Source organism: Jaculus jaculus, chromosome 1 (assembly GCF_020740685.1).
Source record: "Jaculus jaculus isolate mJacJac1 chromosome 1, mJacJac1.mat.Y.cur, whole genome shotgun sequence".
NCBI classification, from domain to species: domain Eukaryota; kingdom Metazoa; phylum Chordata; class Mammalia; order Rodentia; family Dipodidae; genus Jaculus; species Jaculus jaculus.
In genome coordinates this window covers 54,226,602-54,244,486 of record NC_059102.1, presented here as the reverse complement: position 1 = coordinate 54,244,486, position 17,885 = coordinate 54,226,602, and the positions used below count along the sequence as shown (strand labels likewise).

The 17,885-nt window shown below is 34.2% G+C and overlaps 1 protein-coding gene across 7 annotated transcripts in view; it reads right to left on the bottom strand.

The window, feature by feature from the left end:
• The window catches only part of Rfx3 (regulatory factor X3), a 267,617-nt gene that overhangs the window by 19,999 nt on the left and 229,733 nt on the right, over positions 1-17,885 (bottom strand). For 6 of the 7 annotated variants that reach the window (XM_045150961.1, XM_045150972.1, XM_045150983.1 and 3 more), the window contains 3 exons: positions 11,682-11,890; positions 5,784-5,937; positions 3,307-3,369 (listed from right to left, as the gene is read on the bottom strand). In XM_045150961.1, the coding sequence (XP_045006896.1) occupies positions 3,307-3,369; positions 5,784-5,937; positions 11,682-11,890 (426 nt within the window). The remainder of the gene's footprint in view (positions 1-3,306; positions 3,370-5,783; positions 5,938-11,681; positions 11,891-17,885) is intronic. The other variant, XM_004653167.2, reaches the window with a different exon arrangement.

The window sequence follows — 17,885 nt, the reverse complement described above, 5'->3', positions numbered from 1 at the left end:
GTTTTGACTACTTTTCTATATATTTCCTGTTACTACTATTCAAAGATTATTCCTGTAAATATCTCAATTTGTAATATAGTTATTCATTAAATATATATTTTGCAGCTGCAGAGATGGCTAAGTGAACAGGTGTTTGTTGTGCAAGAGTGAGGATCTGACTATGGAACCCCAAACCCATGCAAAGCCTGATGAGGTAGAGACCACATCTGTAATTTAGTGCTTCTATGGCAAAGGTATGGGAATCCCAGAAGCTTGCAGGCTATCCAGCCTGGTAACTGCAGAGGCAAACCAGAAGAGGCCTTCTCAAGGTGAAGACTGACCTAGAGATTGTCTTCTGACCTATATACACACAATGTGGCAAATGTGTACCCACTTTCACAAACATACATACACAGATGAAAATAAAAATAAATAAAACTTCTGTATATTAATTCTACTGTTTCATAGGCACAGTCAGTATATTTCCCAGCTGCAATGAAATCCTGATGAAAATGTTTTTTTCCTTTGGTTTAATTTTAATTTAAGCACCAAGCTTATTTGTATGGCTGTATTTCTACCAAATGGTTTAATTTCAAAGCCTGCTTGCTGAAATATTGGTGTTCTTCGCCACAGCATTTAGGTTTTTAAAATTTCACTTTCAATGGGTATATCAACTTGGATGAATCAAAGACATTTTTATATTTTTCTTTAGATGGATAATTTGTCATATTTATATTCAAATGGAATTCTTAAAGAATAGTTGTTTCTACTTTTTGTTATTGTTTTGAGAAAATATCTTTTAAAAATATTTTTATTATTACTTTGAGAGAAAGTTGCTGAGAGAGAAAGACAAAGAGAGAGAGAGAGAGAGAGAGAGAGAGAGAGAGAGAGAGAGAAAGAGGGAGAAAGGGAGAAAGAGGGAGGGAGAGAGGGAGGGAGAGAGGGAGAGAAAGAGGGACAGAATGGGCACACCAGGGCCTCCTGTTACTGCAAATGAATTTTAGATGCATGTGTCACCTTGTGCATCTGGCTTACATGGGTCCTGGGAAATCGAACCAAAGTTCTGTGGCTTTGTAGGCAAGTGCCTTAACCGCTAAGCCATTTCTCCAACACTTTGAGACACAATTTCATGCCAAGGTCCAGGATGGCCTCAAATTCACAATCTTCTTACCTCTGCATCCAAAGTACTGGCATTATATGTATGGGCCAACACACCTAACTCATTATTTCTGTTTTACGTTCAAAATGGTGATTATGGGGTTGTGCTACATTTTCATTATAGGGACTCAGTATCTATGCAGGAGCAGCTTATGGAAGGAAAGGTTTTATTTTTGTTTACAGTTGTTTTTTTTTTTTTAAGTTTTTCAAGGTAGGGTCTTACTCTGCCCCAGGCTGACCTGGAATTGGCTGACCTATAATTCGCTATGTAGTCTCAGGGTGGCCTTGAACTCATGGTGATCCTCCTACCTCTGTCTCCTGAGTGCTGGGATTAAGGGCTTGTGGCACTATGCCTGGCTTTGCTTACAGTTTTGATGGCATGTTTCTATTATGGCAGGGGAAGACAACTGGTGTCAAGTAGTCACATCAGCATGGAGGAAGTAGAAAAGCTAAAGATTACCAAGCAGGATGGACTATAACACCCCAAGTTCTGTCCCTCAGCAACACACTTCCTTAAGTCCATACAAATTTCCCAGACTGAATATCAAATATTCAAACCCAGGAGAATATGAGGTAGACATTACATTCAAACTACCATAGTGTCTATATACGTTGGGTTTTCCTCTTGACTGTTGAATCTGATAGTGCTTATTTAGTCTTGGCAGCACTTGACTCCCAGATTTCCCATCAAAACTTTCCATCGGCTCTCATTCTCCTGTGTCAGATGTTACACAGGCACCTTTTCCCCTTTTCACTGTGTCTCTGATGGTCTACCCCCTCTCTTATAGATTCTAACATGTATTTATTTATTTGAGAGAGAGAGAGAATGATAGAGAATGGGTGCACCAGGACTTCTAGCAGCTGCACACGAACTCCAGACACATGTGCCACCTCTGCATCTGGCTTATATGGGTGCTGGGGAATAGAACCTGGATCTTTGGCTTTGGAGGCAAGTACCTTAACCACTAATCCATCTCTTCATCCCCTTACATGGAGTTTTGCTATCTTATTTTCAGCATCCTATCTTTAAAGAGTCATTCCTAGCCTTCAAGCCCAGAATAGCATCCCTTACTTTAAATATCTCCATATATCTTATATTTCTTCTTTATAGTACTGGGAATTTTTAGCTAGGTGGTTAGCTATGTGGTTAATAAATATGTATCTCCAGTAAAATGCAGGATCCTTTGAAGATGAGTTCAAAGTCAATTTTGTTTATCAACATATCCAAAACCTATAGTGTCTGACTTAGAGTAGTTACTGAGATGAGATGTCTGGTGTTTAACACAAGGGGCCATGATTTGCTCAAGTTTACACCATAATAATAAGAAAACTATGGATTGAAGAGATGGCTCAGCAGTTAAAGGCACTTGCTTGCAAAGCCTGATGGCCTGGGCCTGGGATCAATTCTCCAGTACCCATATAAAGCTAGGTACAAAAAATGGCACAAGTATCTGACGATCTCTCCCTCTCACTCATTCCCCTCACCCCTTTATGCTTATGAATAAAAATATTAAAAAAAAAATTAACAACAGGGGTTGAAGAAATGGCTTAGTGATTAAGGAAAATACAAGGCCAGTTCAATTCCCCAGGACCCATGTAATCCAGATGCACAAGGGGGTGCATGCATCTGGAGTTCATTTATAGTAGTCGGAGGCCCTGGCACACCCATTCTCTCTTCACTTCCCCCCTCTATCAAATATATAAGTAAATAAAATATTTAAAAAGTAATAACAAAACTAGAAGTAGAATTCATTTCTTCTAACTCAGAAGTTCTCTGTAAGTTGTAGGTATTAAATCTTCAGTTATAGAAATCATACTGAGAACCATGTAATTACTACTGTGGAAGTTTTAGAATGGAAAGTGAAAGTACGTATCAGAGAGAATAGGACAATCTAACGTAGTCTGGGGAAACTGGACCTCATTGAAGAACTGATATTTCAGACATAAATTATGAATTAAAATAAACAAGGAAGGTGAAGAGAAGGATAGAGAACCCTGTACACAGTTATCCAATGGTGAAATTAACTTAATGAGATGGGGCAAAAGGGTAAAATAGCTGTAAGAAAAAGAGGTAGAATTTATTTCCTTAACTAACAGATGGAAAGCCACTGAAGAGTTTTAAGTAGAGATTAACCCCAAAAGTTTAGTTTGCAATAAGATAATACTTACTGAATTATAAGAGACTTGAGAATGAGAAGACTCGGGATCATGGTGAAATTCACTGAGAAAGAACTATAAATAGGGAGATCAAGAGCATAATTCAACTAAGTGTATAAGCTATCAATAGCAACAGTTATTATTGACTTTTATAGTGATGTGCTTATTGAAGGTATTGGTAAATTTTATGGACTTCAATGGATTTTGATGCAATATACTATTCTTTCTCTGTATACAAATCTTTCTGGATTTGGTACATGATAAAGATAGGTTTTTTTTTCTTTTTTTTTTTTTTCCTATCCTATCCTCCTCTCTTCCATTCCTCCTCTCTTCTCTTTATTCCTTCTCTTTTTAAGAAACTTTTGGGACAGGATCTCATGCAAACTGGCCTGGCTTTGAACTTGCTTTGTAGCTAAGGTTGTCCTTTAGCTACTTTTCTTGCCTCTACCTCCAAAGTGCTGTAATTATAGGCATATGCCTTAATGCTCAGTAATTGAAAAGGGAATTCAAGGGGCTAAGAGAGGGGCAGGTATGGGCTGACATGGAAGGGGAATATAAGAAAAAGTCTATCTCTCACATCTTTTCTAGTCAATTAAAGAAATTTTAGATAACAGGTTCAAGGCCCACTATGAAAGCCAGCAGGTGTGTGAGGTATAATGCTAAATAAGGACACTGAGCCTATATCATTAGCTTTTGTATACCTTTTGGACAGAATTATGGATTTGCAAAGACAGTGTGAAGGAATTTCTCATACAGTGAGTGAGAATATAAGCAGTAAACTAAGAATAGTTAGAGCTTGAGTCTTACAAAAGGTTACATGTCTTATTGTATAAAGTTAGATTTTATTAATATAGCTTTACCATATGCCATAATCTGTCATATTCACTTTTCATATAGCTAAAAAGACCAATCATCTATTATAATAATTTTTATTAGTTAACAATACTAATCGTGTTATCCCTTGAGGTATACTGAATTATCACTGCCTGTATTAATATGTGAAGAGGTTGATAAGCCTTCACACTATGCCTGCATCATACTTGTTCCCTAGAGATGTGAACAAAGCAAAGACCATGCATCAGAATAAATCACATGGTGGTAATAATTCCTGTCATCTTTATCCTCTTCTCTCTGGAAAAGAACCCCAGAGTGCTTGAGATAAGTAGAAATATGTTGGATATACTAAAAGGCTGGTCTATTTCCGAAGTTTTAACCCATGAATTGAGAAATCTTTTGTGGGATCTTATAAGAATACATGCATAAAGCTAAAGCACAGGAAAATAAGATCTAAGAAAAGTCCAGATTGTTTGGATTTCATGAGGTTCTGGCTATTACTTAAAAGCTACAGCAATATTTGCTTGATCATATATAGATATATAGATATCCACCTGTCCTAACTTAAGTGCAGTTACCATTAGAGAGCATCATATAAAGACTGATACATCAACAAACTGCAAAGGACTTTTTAAAGAAAAGAAAAGTAGACTATGCTAACTGACATGTTTAATATGCATTTTCTTTACACTAGGATACTTATGGAAGGCCCTGAAGTGTTTTGATATATTTTATTTGTACCTTAATGTTTATTAAATATAATATAATAATATTCCTCTTCATTTTTAAAATTTTTGAACAGGTATTTTTTACAACTTTGGGTATTTTGTGATTTTTGTCTGACCAAGTATAATGCAGCAAAAAATGCTATTTCATATAACAAATGAGCCAGTGCTGAATTATTTAAGCATCTGTATCTGTTACCAACTATATTAAACAATTTTCTTTCATGTTATCTATAATTTTTTCCTTTTGACAACAGATGAGGATTAGACATTTGGTTACTATCTAGAAATTCTACAAATATCTCCTTATGCCCACACACTGTAAGTAATTACCAGCACAGGCTTAAAAATTAGATTGTGTTTAGAAAAATGTCTCCACCATTTACTAGGTGTGACACCATTCAATATCTCTGTGCCCAAGTTTTCTGCATAAACTTCAGATACACACTTATAAAATAGGATACAGTAGGAGCCATCTCAATTGTTAGTAGTTTTATTAGAACAGTGAAATGGCAGGTTTAATCATTCCCATCATCATCATCAACATTATGAAAGAGAACTGTTCCACAGCCCTTAATGACTTGGAAAAGGGTCTACAAAATACATATTTAACTCTTTTCCTTGGTTTACCTAGTCCTAGCCTTTTCAGAAACATAGATTTTCTTATTTTTCTTGGTTCTCAAAGTTTTCCTTTACATAGACACACATAATAAAGCAAAGTAATCCATGACTGTCACAGGATACAATCTGTAGTTTCATAGTCTTATGATTAAGAACACATTAGGCATTTTGGACCACTTGCAGCAATTCCACTACCTTTCTTGAGTCTGAGGCTCATTGGTTAATCAATCATTTATATGTTTAGATGAAGTATATTTCAAAAAACAAACAAACAAACCCATTGAACAAGGCTCTACAGGCTTTTCTTACCTCACCCATTACTGCAATGGGTGTCTCTCCTGTTGCCTGAGCAACACGATGCTCCACCAAGTAGAACATGTACTCATCATAGAGCAGCCGGATCAGATGGAAGGAGCCAAAGCTAGCAGCACTGCGTAAGGTTAGGTCCCGGATGACCATTGAGCTGTTATAAGAGAAAGATACCAATGATACCAATGTTATTGAGAAAATCATAGTTCAATGTGCTTTTCTCTTAAAAGAAGTTATATTCGGAACTTTTGTGGGAATATAGGCTTTTATAGCACAAAACCTGGCATGAAACAATTTCATTGTTAAAAGTAGTTGGCTCAGCACATTTCAATAGTGGATGGGGAAGAGTTCATCCTCACAAAGGCTTGAATCTTATTAGAGCTAGAAGGGTCCTCAAAGAGATAGACCATCTTATCATAGGCATGTCTGCTCTTCCATCATACTCATGGAAGGATCAGAAATGAATAAAAAATGATCATGGAAAAGTTGAAAACTCATACCCCATATAAGAAAAAACAAGTCAAAATGAATACGTCATTGTCATCTCCAAGTGACAATGACCCTAGGAATGTACTTTGAGAAAAAAAAATACATATTTGTTCTAGAATAAAGAAAAATTTAAATTGCAGCAGTATGTGAAGCTGTGAGATAATATATCAACTAGAGGAACAGTAATTAAATATGTTATAGCTGAATTATCTACAGAATTATATATAATAGTTAAATGATAAAAGAAAGTATAGATGGAAATATGTTTAATATAAAATAGTAATTTAAGGAATCAAAATGTATGAGCCAGTTTATATATGCACTTTCTATTCAGGGAAAATTATACATATTGGGCTGGGTAGATGGCTAACAGTACCTGTTTGCAAAGCCTATGGCATAGTTTTGATTACACAGTACCCATGTAAAGCCAAATGCATAATGTGGGCATTAATCTGCAGTTTGTTTACAGTGGTAAGAAGCTCTACCATACCTACATACTTTCTCTCTCTCTATCTCTATTCCTTTTCTTCTCCTCTCTGCTTGTAAATAAATGTATATTTTTAAAAATCCTGCTTGTAAATAAATGAGAAATTATATGTTATACATTATTAAAATTGAATTAGTCACTTTAATTTAAAAAAATTCATATCCTTTCACAGAATTTGCTTTAAAACACATACAAAAATATACACAATTATTGCATGATTTAAAAATCTATCAAATTATCAAGATATCATTAAATATTAAATAACAGGAAAAGAGAATGCTAACATCATGTGTAACGCACCCCTGATGAAATATTTTGGGCAACTTCAAAATTAAAGTAGCCCTCATCTTTCTTTTACTTTAGTATGGTTTAAGTTTATCATATTCAACTTTAGTCTTAAAATACAAGATAGAAAATTACAGATATAAGCTATTGATAAGTTTAAAATTATATGCTATTCTGAGTAGGATCATGACTTCTCATGGCAGTCTGATTCTGTCCTACTGATGCTATCAGTCATTCCTTTGTTTTATGTATCTCTGCTTTATACACTACCTACCTATTAGTCATTTGGTAGCTATACTGGTTAACAGATTAACTGTAACAGCATTACATTGCCTATGCTAAGTAACTCAATATATTAACATTTTGCTATGACACATTCTTTGTTATTCTTCCCATATCATATTCCTATGGAGGCATTGTATCATCTCAATCATAGGAAGGTAGACTATAAGTACAATAAGATGGAGCATAGGTAAGAAAGGGGAGGGAGAGAGGCTAAAGAAAACACTCACATAACTTTTCTTACATTATAAATATTCTATTTTATTTCTGTTTTTAATCTATTTGTACTTAATTTATGAGTTAAATTAGGTATGTATTTATGCATGTATAAAGAAAACAATGTATATGTGTTTCTATATATGTATATGTGTTTCTCAGCACATTTCAATAGTGGATATATTTATTCTTGTGTGTGTATGTATGTATATAGGTGTAAGATTTGGAAATATCCTGGGTTTTAGCCACATGTGGTCTTGGAAAACATTCTCTGGATAAGGGGATGAAACTTTATGTTTCTGAAGATATTTAATGATAAGAAATGCTTAGCACATTGCTTAATGAGAAATTTTCAGAGAAAAACATAAGGTAACAATCTCTACTAAACAAATGCATCCAAATTTTATGTAACATTAAAAGACTTTTGACAGTTATTTTTTGAATAGTAAAATTATGAGCCAATTTAGTTTATTCTCTATATACCTTTTGTATTTTCCATATCCTAAAGATCACATATTAATTTCACTATGATTTAAAAATTTTTTTGACTTATATTATAGAATAGTAATCTTGAGTCATTTAAACATCAACAAACTTTTCAGGGGTAAATATACAGACCAAAAATGAATACTTTATGTAGTTCAGAACACCTAGGGCAGACATATGATTAATGATTTCACAGCAAGGCCAAAAGGTCCCTGTGGTTGGAGGACAGTGAACAAGGAAGAATACACGCAGATCCTGGAGAGCATTGGCCACTGGACCATGTGGGTTGTGTGGGCCAGGAAAAGGCCTGAGTTTTATCCCAGTTGTCTTGAAAATTTGAAAGTTAGGCAATCATATTGTTTTAACATAAACTATACATGTACAAAATTTTGGATATATTTAAAAATATGACTTTAATATTCTTAGTTATATTTCAAATGCTAGTAAGAATGGCGTGAAATATATTATGAAAGTAATCAGTTGGAATGTATCATAAATGCTATGTCTATGTCATTCTCTCTTTATTTTATATGCTAGTACCAAATGGCACACTTAAAAGATTAGTTGGAAATTCCAATTGTGACTTCTGTTAAGATATGTTCAAAATTAAATTTACCAAATTTCATGCTGATAAATTACCAAAAATAAATTCCTTATAAAGTCAAACTTGCAAACATTAATTATTGTACAGTAGATGAAGAATACTTTTGAATATTTATCCTGATAAAGAAATGGCAATATATCCCCAAACACATTAAAGTCAACCAGCCTCAGACATTACAATTGTGACCCTAATGTGCATTATTCTCTTTGAACACTGCTTATAGCTGATTCAGAAAGAACAGTTGTTATTGGAAGATTCTCATATTGTTTACTTTTAGGCAAACTAAATCCCTTGTGCCCTTTTCAAGTAGTGGTATTATCTATGCATTTTGCTCTTTTTTTAAAATAGGACCAGATGAATTAAATTTTGCTTTATGTAAGTAATTACTTCTTTTGAAGCTTGTGTCAATTTTCAGCAAATACAACATACACTCTCAAGAGTGTCATCTCTGTATATTGACTGTTTTAGATCATATACTATGTTCATTCAGAACATTCAACACATACACGTTTAAAACTGTATAGTTCAGAACACAATACACATACCTAAAACACATACAAGTGATTTTAAAAGATTGTGTGAAAAGCCACATATACAGAAAGTACTTTTTCATTGTTTATTAATATATGTTATTTATTTTTAGTTATATATAAAGTTCTGGTGCTTTCTCTTTATGTTGTCAATACTAGATAATCAACTAGGTCATTTTATTTTTATGTGACAGTTTCATATAAGAATGTAATGTATTTTGGTCATATTTAGCCCTCATTATCTTCTCTTTTCTCTTTCCCACTTTTACTGAACCTCATATCAACTAGTTCTTCCTCTAATTTTCTACTTTGATGTCTCTGTCTCTCTCTGTGTCTCTGTCTCCCTTGGTGATCAAATGAGTTTAGTAAGGGTTATATCTATCTTAAAATTAAATTAGGGCTGGAGAGATGGCTTAGCGGTTAAGTGCTTGCCTGTGAAGCCTAAGGACCCCAGTTCGAGGCTCAGTTCCCCAGGTCCCACGTTAGCCAGATGCACAAGGGGGCGCATGCGTCTGGAGTTCGTTTGCAGAGGCTGGAAGCCCTGGCATGCCCATTCTCTCTCTTTCCCTCTATCTGTCTTTCTCTCTGTGTCTGTCGCTCTCAAATAAATAAGTAAAAAAAAAAACTTTAAAAAAATTAAATTAAATTTTTCTGTGGTTCTGGGGATCAAACTCAGGGCCTTGTGCATAGTGGATAAATACACTACCAATGAGCTATATCCTCAGCCCTAAATATTATTCTTTCAGAAAGAGATGCCCTGTTGACATACATGGTTGTCCTTGGACATGCTCCTCTATTATCCACAAAACTCACAGCAGTCAAGAAATGGCCCACATAAAATTTCCATTTATGCCCCCAAAAGGCAGTATTTTTTTCAACTTTCCTGAGAGTTAATATTAGCTATTAAAAGCTAGTGTAGACAAAGAGAGATGCCCATTTGGGGCAGGGTATCTGCAGCAAGCAGAATTCCATACTAGTGCTAAATGTCTTTGTAACTAAATCCGTACATAGAATTTTAGAAATCTTGAGATTAAAGGTCTGATTTGAGAACATGAAGGATCTGTGTATATAGCTGCCAGAATTATAATCGACTTTAAAAATAAATTTTTGGCATTTATAATACTAAAATATTTTAAATGACCCTAATTCTGCTTCCCTAGTAGTTTGTGAGTATAAATTTTATTACTCAATATATTCTTATGCCTCCATAGAAAGCAGTTCAGATACTGATTGTGCCAACCAGCAGGAAATGAACATCTGTCTGAATGTGCTCCTTCACAATGGGGCTCAGAATTCTACTCCTTCATGTCTGTTTGAAATTAAAGTAACAACCATAATAGTTCTGATAATAATAAGTCAATTATCCCAAACTCAGAGAGGGCAGGCAGGTTATAGTCTAATGAGTTATTTTATCTGCAGAGAATAAAGCACACAAGAATTTTCAGGATACCTGTAACATCTCTATGTGGAAACAAAGAAAGCTCCAAGGGCATATTTCTAAAACAATATCAAGTAAATATAAGACAAACTGCACAGGATGAAGTAAGGGCAAGTTTGACACTATCAAGATGGAAAGCAAGAAGAAGAAAAAACAAGTAACTTCATTTAGGGATGTAGAGAGTGGACACTCTCCTTGGTCATATAAGTCTTAGAAGCACCAATTAGCATGACTGCTGTTACATTCACTGGTCATTGAGCACACACATAATTTATGTTTCCATCTTCTTTGAAAATTTTTGATGAATAAAGTATTGACTTTGGAGAAAATGGGAAAAATATATGAAATTTTCTAGTAAATATTCCCAAATTAGAATTTTGAATCCTACCCTGATTACTATAATTGTAATATTTACTTTGAGAGTATTGTGACAGTAGTTTCCAAGACTACCTCATACACCAAGGGAAAACTTTAAATTTCTTGTCATCATGTCACTCAATATTAACACCCAGATCTAAACCCAGTGCTGCCTTTACTGAAGCAGATAAGGTCATAAATCAGGTGTCTCCCTGTAATATACATCATAAATCATTAGCACTGAAGTATAATTTGACTCCTAATTAAAAATGTATAATGGCTCTGTATCTCTAGTAAGAAGTAAGAACTGGGTCAAATTTAGTTGAGTGAAAAAGGAATCACTTATAAAGAAAATTCAAACAGGGTTAAAGAAATTGTTTAGTGGTTAATTATACACCATAGGCCACTCCGAAGGGTGTGAGGGGGCCTGAGACCACAAGAGTTTTAATCTGCAGAATCTACTAAGCAGCTGGGTGTGGGACTCCAGCTTCATTAAAAATGGGCAGAAAGGCAATGAAAAGGGGCACCTGCATCTGACTCTCTGCTTTGGCCATAGCTGTAGCTAACAGTTCATTTCAATGTATCTCTTGATTGATTTCTATATACTGTAATCATTGAATTAGGTATTCCACAAAGTATAAACTACTTTCTTTTCTTTGGTCTGAAAAGTATGCATGTAACACATTTTCAGAATATGAAGATAATTTAGGAGAAATTATAATACCTGTAGAAAGACCATTTTAACAGAAACTGCCTGGCGGCTTTAGGGAAACTGGGTCTTCCTTCATAGGGCTTCAGTGCTTGCATCATCACATTGTCCAGCCATGCAGCCCACTGCTCCAGCGTGCTCTGCTGCTGAAGGGTCATCTTGAAGTCTGTTTCTAATCTCTGAACCATGTTGTCATCACACTGGCACACCCAGGAAGCCTGCTCCTGGGACAGGTCACAGATAGCACATCCAAAGAAAAGTTTAATTCAGCACTTTTCATCAAGTGACACCATAAACTAGATGCTTGAAGGAGTAGGGGAATTATAATGAAATCTTCAGAGTCAATGATTCAAGAACATTACCCAATACTGTCAGTATTAAGCAAGCCACCTTCATTAGCTTAAGTATTTCTCTTTGCTCATTATGGTACATGAATAACTGATGTATATATAAGTATGACTTGGATTTTCTACACAAGTTAAGCCATGTAACAGACCAGAATGACTACTAAGGTGCATGTCTGAACCTGAGTATGTGGCTCTTTCATCCTGTCCTTTTTATACTGGATTCAAAAGTTCTCCCTACCCCCCACAAATAAAATATTACAATCAATTCATTTGAGAAGATTTAGAGTAAGTAACAAGGATAAATAGATTCAACTGGTCAAAAGTGGTTCCTCAAGATTTAAACCAAAACAAATACTGACTGGAACTAGCTGGAAGCAAATGCTAGGTGCACTAGTGGTTTGGGGACAGAAATCTCAAGGGCTATCAAGGCAAAAATGACAAATGCAAATGAATCCACAGAACTGAAAATAACAATAACAAAACCTCTATTGAGAAAATGTAGATATGCTACCTGCCAAGCAATTTGATTGCTGCAATTTTCCTTCTGGTTCTGGTTGGGAGGTTTCATGTTTTGTAACAGCAATGAAAACAGGAACTTTTAAGTTCCTTTGCAGTGGGTATATAAGTTATATGTCACGTTATATTTTAAGATTAAAAGAAAAAAAATTCTCTAATTGTTAAAATGTAAATATTTGGTAACATAGAGCGTGGTTAACAATCAAAAAACAGATTTTTTAACCTAGGCCTCATATTCATTATACTAAATTCAAGTAATAAAATTGGCTTATGTTGGCCTCATTTTCCCTAAGTATAAATGAAATTTAACCAGAATGCTCAAGCAGAGGTCCTTATGCCCAGGCAATTTTTTAAACATGAGCTTCTTTGAGGTGTCTGCAAAAGTACTACATTTCTATATATAAAACACTGAGAATATGCCTATATTTTGTTGAAAGCAGTGTCTATAGCTTTTATGGTATATACTCACAAATGACAAGTCATTCAAATTGACAAATTCAACTGAATAAATCTCTAATTCCAATCCCTACCTTCTTATTCCAGCATGTCTCTTAGACTTCCTCTGTTCAAGGATCATTTCAAACTAAAGGCATTTCAAATGCAAAGTGCCCCAAATTCAGTTCATTTTATTTTTCCTGGGAAACATGGTTTCTTCCATATCTTATCTACCATTCACTATCCTTCTAAATATCACTCTTAAATGGTTTAAATGGAATAAAATGTGATATGAAAAAGATCAATATGGAGTAAAAACTAAATAAATACCCAAGAGCAGATATGGTGGCCCATGCCCATAATACTAGCCTATAATTGGGAGGATGAGTTTGAGGCCAGCCTGGATGGGCTACAGAGTAAATTCTAGGTTAGCTTGGCCTAGAGAGACATCTTGCCTCAGAAAAATAAAGTGAAGCAATGAATAGCTAGGATGGCAACAGTGAGTGAAAGTTAGTTCAAGCTTTTCTCCTCTATATTATTTATGCAAATATATAATATTTTATTATATATATGTGTGTGTACTTAACACTTAAACATTTACTTATATCCAGTAGCATTTATGTTTTTGTATATGTAAATAATGAAAATAATAAAGATTATATAATAAATTCTATTTAATATTAACTTAATAATATATAACTGTCTTGCCATTTAACTGAATGAAGATCTTTAAATACATATTGTCAAGTGGCTCATAGAGTACCTGAGAGTACCCAATAAAGAATTTTAAGGATCATGATAGTTTTGATCCATTTGCTAATATCTAAGTGTTTTTTTCACTCTGTTAAAAAAAACACAACTGAAAATTTACCGTGTAAACCAATTTTCAGTATACTGTTCATCAGGGTGAACTATATGCAACTTTCTGGGCATACAATTTAGACCATTTTCACTTTTTAAATATAACATGCTATGCTCACTGCAGGGGAGGTTATTTTCATTTGTTTGCTTTTTGATAATGGGGAAGAAGAATTTATCAATATCCATGTAGGAATTTTATTTCTCACCATAAATACAAACTCATGTAAAAATTAATATTTCTCAAGGTAATATAATAATCTAAAAGATTTAGAGGCATAAGATCACAGCTCAATAAACCTGATTTTTAAATTATTTTATAGTTTGTTTTACTTAAGATGAATATACAAAATAGTAGAATATACTGTAACTATTTCTTTATGAATAGAATTCAGATACTCCAACTTTATTTGAAAAAGCTGAAAATAAACAATTAAAAATATACTTAACTTACATAAAAACAATATTCAAAATAGTTTAAGTAGTGATAACTTCAAAATCAGGCTGCATTTTAAATATAGAAACACAAGTATATTCAATGATTAGGTTATTAAGTCAGCCCATTCAATGCAGATGAAAAACTATCCATTCACATACCCTAATATTAGGATACAATTATAACACTACCAACTGAGAAAAAAAAAACTGCAATAGAAAAATATGTCTTGAATAAATAAAAAAAAGATTTCATTAGAGAAGAATGAAGTAATTAAAACAGATTTATGGATATCCTGAAAGGGACTTTCAAGGTATTTTATTATATGATAATATTAATATTGACATGTAATTTCACTGTTAAATCTCTTTATTATAAGAATTTTACCCTTTCATTTGTCAGTATTATTGAGTTTAATCTCAAAAGAGGCAGGGGCAACTTCCCAGTGATAGGAAAAGATGACAAATGTGGAATGGAAAACAGGGCACCCTGTGGAAACCTGGTAAAACTTGGGACAGAAGACATACATGAAGTTAAACATGAAGTAAGCCACCTTGAGAGAGTTTATTAAATGAATAGAGGAGTGAAATGCCAGGGGAAGAAGGGCTAAGCAGTATGTCAGTGGATCTCTGGAGAAAACAAGGTAGTTTCAGAGTGCAGATGCTTAGTATGTTTAGTTATGTTTTCAGAACTAATGATTGTCAACAGTGGACTAAGACAAACTTGATAGTTGAAAATAAAGAGAAAGGGTAGTCACAATATGCTGGTTAGAGGTCAAGTAGTTGACATACATGGCCATTTATATGCAAAGATATTACAAGGTTGTTGATTATAAGCAGTGAAGAATTATTTACATGCATATTTGGTATTAATACCAAAGTAACGCATACAGTTGTGGACATACAAATACACACATGAAAATAATGCTTATGGAACGTTAAAACGTTTTCCAGACTGTATTTGGAAACATTCTTTAAAATTCTTTAAAATATAGATTATTGACCTGAAATTATATTTGGTAACTGGCAAATATTCTGACTTCAAAGTTGTTTATTTTAACTTTTCTTAGGGTGCTTTTAAAATATATCTTGTTGTCATGTATGTCTTTTGAATGATTGTGTGTGTGTGTATGCATATGTTAATGTGGGTGCCATAGTGAGCACACAAAGGTGAAAGGACAACTTTCAGGCATCAGTCCTCACTTTCCACCTCATTTGAAGCAGGGTCTCTTGTTCTCCTTGCTGCTCAGGGCTGCATTTATCAGGCTACATGGTCCACTTGCTTCTAGAAATTCTCATCTGCTTTCCTTCTCACTATAGGTACACTAGGATTAAAGAAGCCTGCTATAGCTTCAGACTTTTATATAGATTCTTATATAGGTTCTGGCAATTCTGACTCATTTACCCATGTTTGTATGGAAAGCGCTTTTATCCACTGAGGCATTTCCCCCACTCCTAAACACATCTTTAATTAACTAATTAATTTCTTATAAAAGAGAGAGTAGGAGGGAGGGAAGGAGAGAGAAGAGAGAGAGAGAGAGAGAGGGAGAGAGGAAAGGGTGTACTAGGTCCTTTAGCCACTGCAAATGAATTCAAGAAGCATGCACCACCTTGTGCATCTGGCTGACGTGGGTATTGGGGAATCAAACCTGGGTCCTTTGGCATTTCTGGTATGTGCATTAACTGGTAAGCCATCTCTCCAGCCCCTAATCATATCTTTTTAAAATAAATATTCAAGTATAAATTTAAAGGCAACATAAGCTTTCAATATTCCTAGTAAATCAATTAAGGTTAATCCAGTGGAATATGTAAAGTAGATGGCGTTGTAAACCCGAGACTGTGTTCATAAGGTTATGCTTATATGTATATGTTTGTGTGTATATGTATGTATATATACACATATACATACATACATACATACATATATATATAAAGTGATAAGATGGATGACAGAAATTTTAAAAAATTATGTATCAAAAGTTTGAATATAAAATCTTTAATATAAGGATACAAGTTTTTAAAAAAATATATTTTACTTATTTGCAAGCAAGGAGAGAGAGAGTGAGACAAAGGACATAACTGGCACACTAGGGCCTCTAGCCACTGCCAGTGAACTCCACATGTATGTACCAACCTGTGCATCTGGCTCTATGTGGGTGCTAGGGAACCAAACTCTGGCCCTTAGGCTTTGCAGGTAAGCTCCTTAACTGCTGAGCCATCTCTCCAGCCCAGGATACAAGTTTTTGTTTCCATGTCTTTTGGGTATACAAAAAGGAGTGGAACTGTTCAGTCCTGTGGTAATTCTCTGTTGATCTTTTTGCATAATTGTCAGACTGTTACCCAAGTGGCTTCAGCATATTATATTACTATCAGCAATGTATGAAGTGCTAACTGCTGCAGGAACCAAAACTGATGCCTTCTGTCTTTTGATTACCCATTTTAGTGTACCTGAAATGGAGTCTCTTTATGGTTTTGATTTGCATTTCTCTAGCATCTCATGATGTTGAGAAGGTTTTCATGTGTTTATTAGCCATTTGTCTTTCTTTGTTCCAAGAAATGTCTACTTAGATGTTTTTGGCATTTTAAAATCAAGTGGGAGTTTTCGAAATGTTTTATTTTTATTTATTTATTAGAGAGAAAGAGAAGGAGGGAGGAAGAGAGAGTGAGTGAGTGAGAGAGAAAATGAATATGGGCCCTGGGCCACTGCAAAGGAACTCCATATACATGTGTCACCTTATGTATCTGGCTTATGTGGATCCCGGGAAATTTAACCTGGGTCCTGTGGCTTTGCAGGCAAGCACCTTAACTGTTACACCATCTCTCTAGCCCTCAAGTGGGATTTTTATTAATAAATTATAACAGTTCTTTTATAAGCTGTATATACAATTTATTTTTCAGATAATTTATGTTGATTTTCTGGCATTCATTGGGTTGTCCTTTTACTTTCTTGATGGTCTTCTTTGAGCTTAAAAAAATTTAAATTTGGCAATGTTCAAATTATGCATTTTTGTGGTTCATGCTTTAGATCCTGAGCATTGTTATTTATATAGTAAAAACAAGCTTTATTATTTTAGTGTCATAAATAAAATATTTGATGAAATTCTATAATAATATTCCTAAATTAGCCATTTTATTTTACATTTTAAATGTGTAGTACAAGTAGGTAATTTTATCATAAGGTTAGAAGCAAAATCCCAAATTTAGCACTTAATTGTTTTAAAATGAACAAATATTTCCTAAGCATTTGTAACGAACTTTGAAATAGATTTCTGAGTCTTCTCAAGGGAGGTTACTGTAGTAACAGAAATATCTCTGCTTGAGATGGTACAATTACTAACTATATAAACAATAAACTATGAAAGGTTTTATACTTGGGAAAATGAAGTACAGAATAGCAAAAGTAATTTGTTCAAGATCTCACAGACAGCAGAACAGTTTAATTTCTTGCCTGGTTTGAATGACTCTGGTCTTTATTACCCTTGTAACTTTTCAGCATCTCTTAGTGTATTATATTGCCTTCAAGGAATATAAGCCTTTGGAGACTTTAAACACAAAACACTGGCACAATAACGTTCTATCCGTGTAAAGCTCTTTCTTTGAGGATATGGTGAATATAGATGCTATCTAT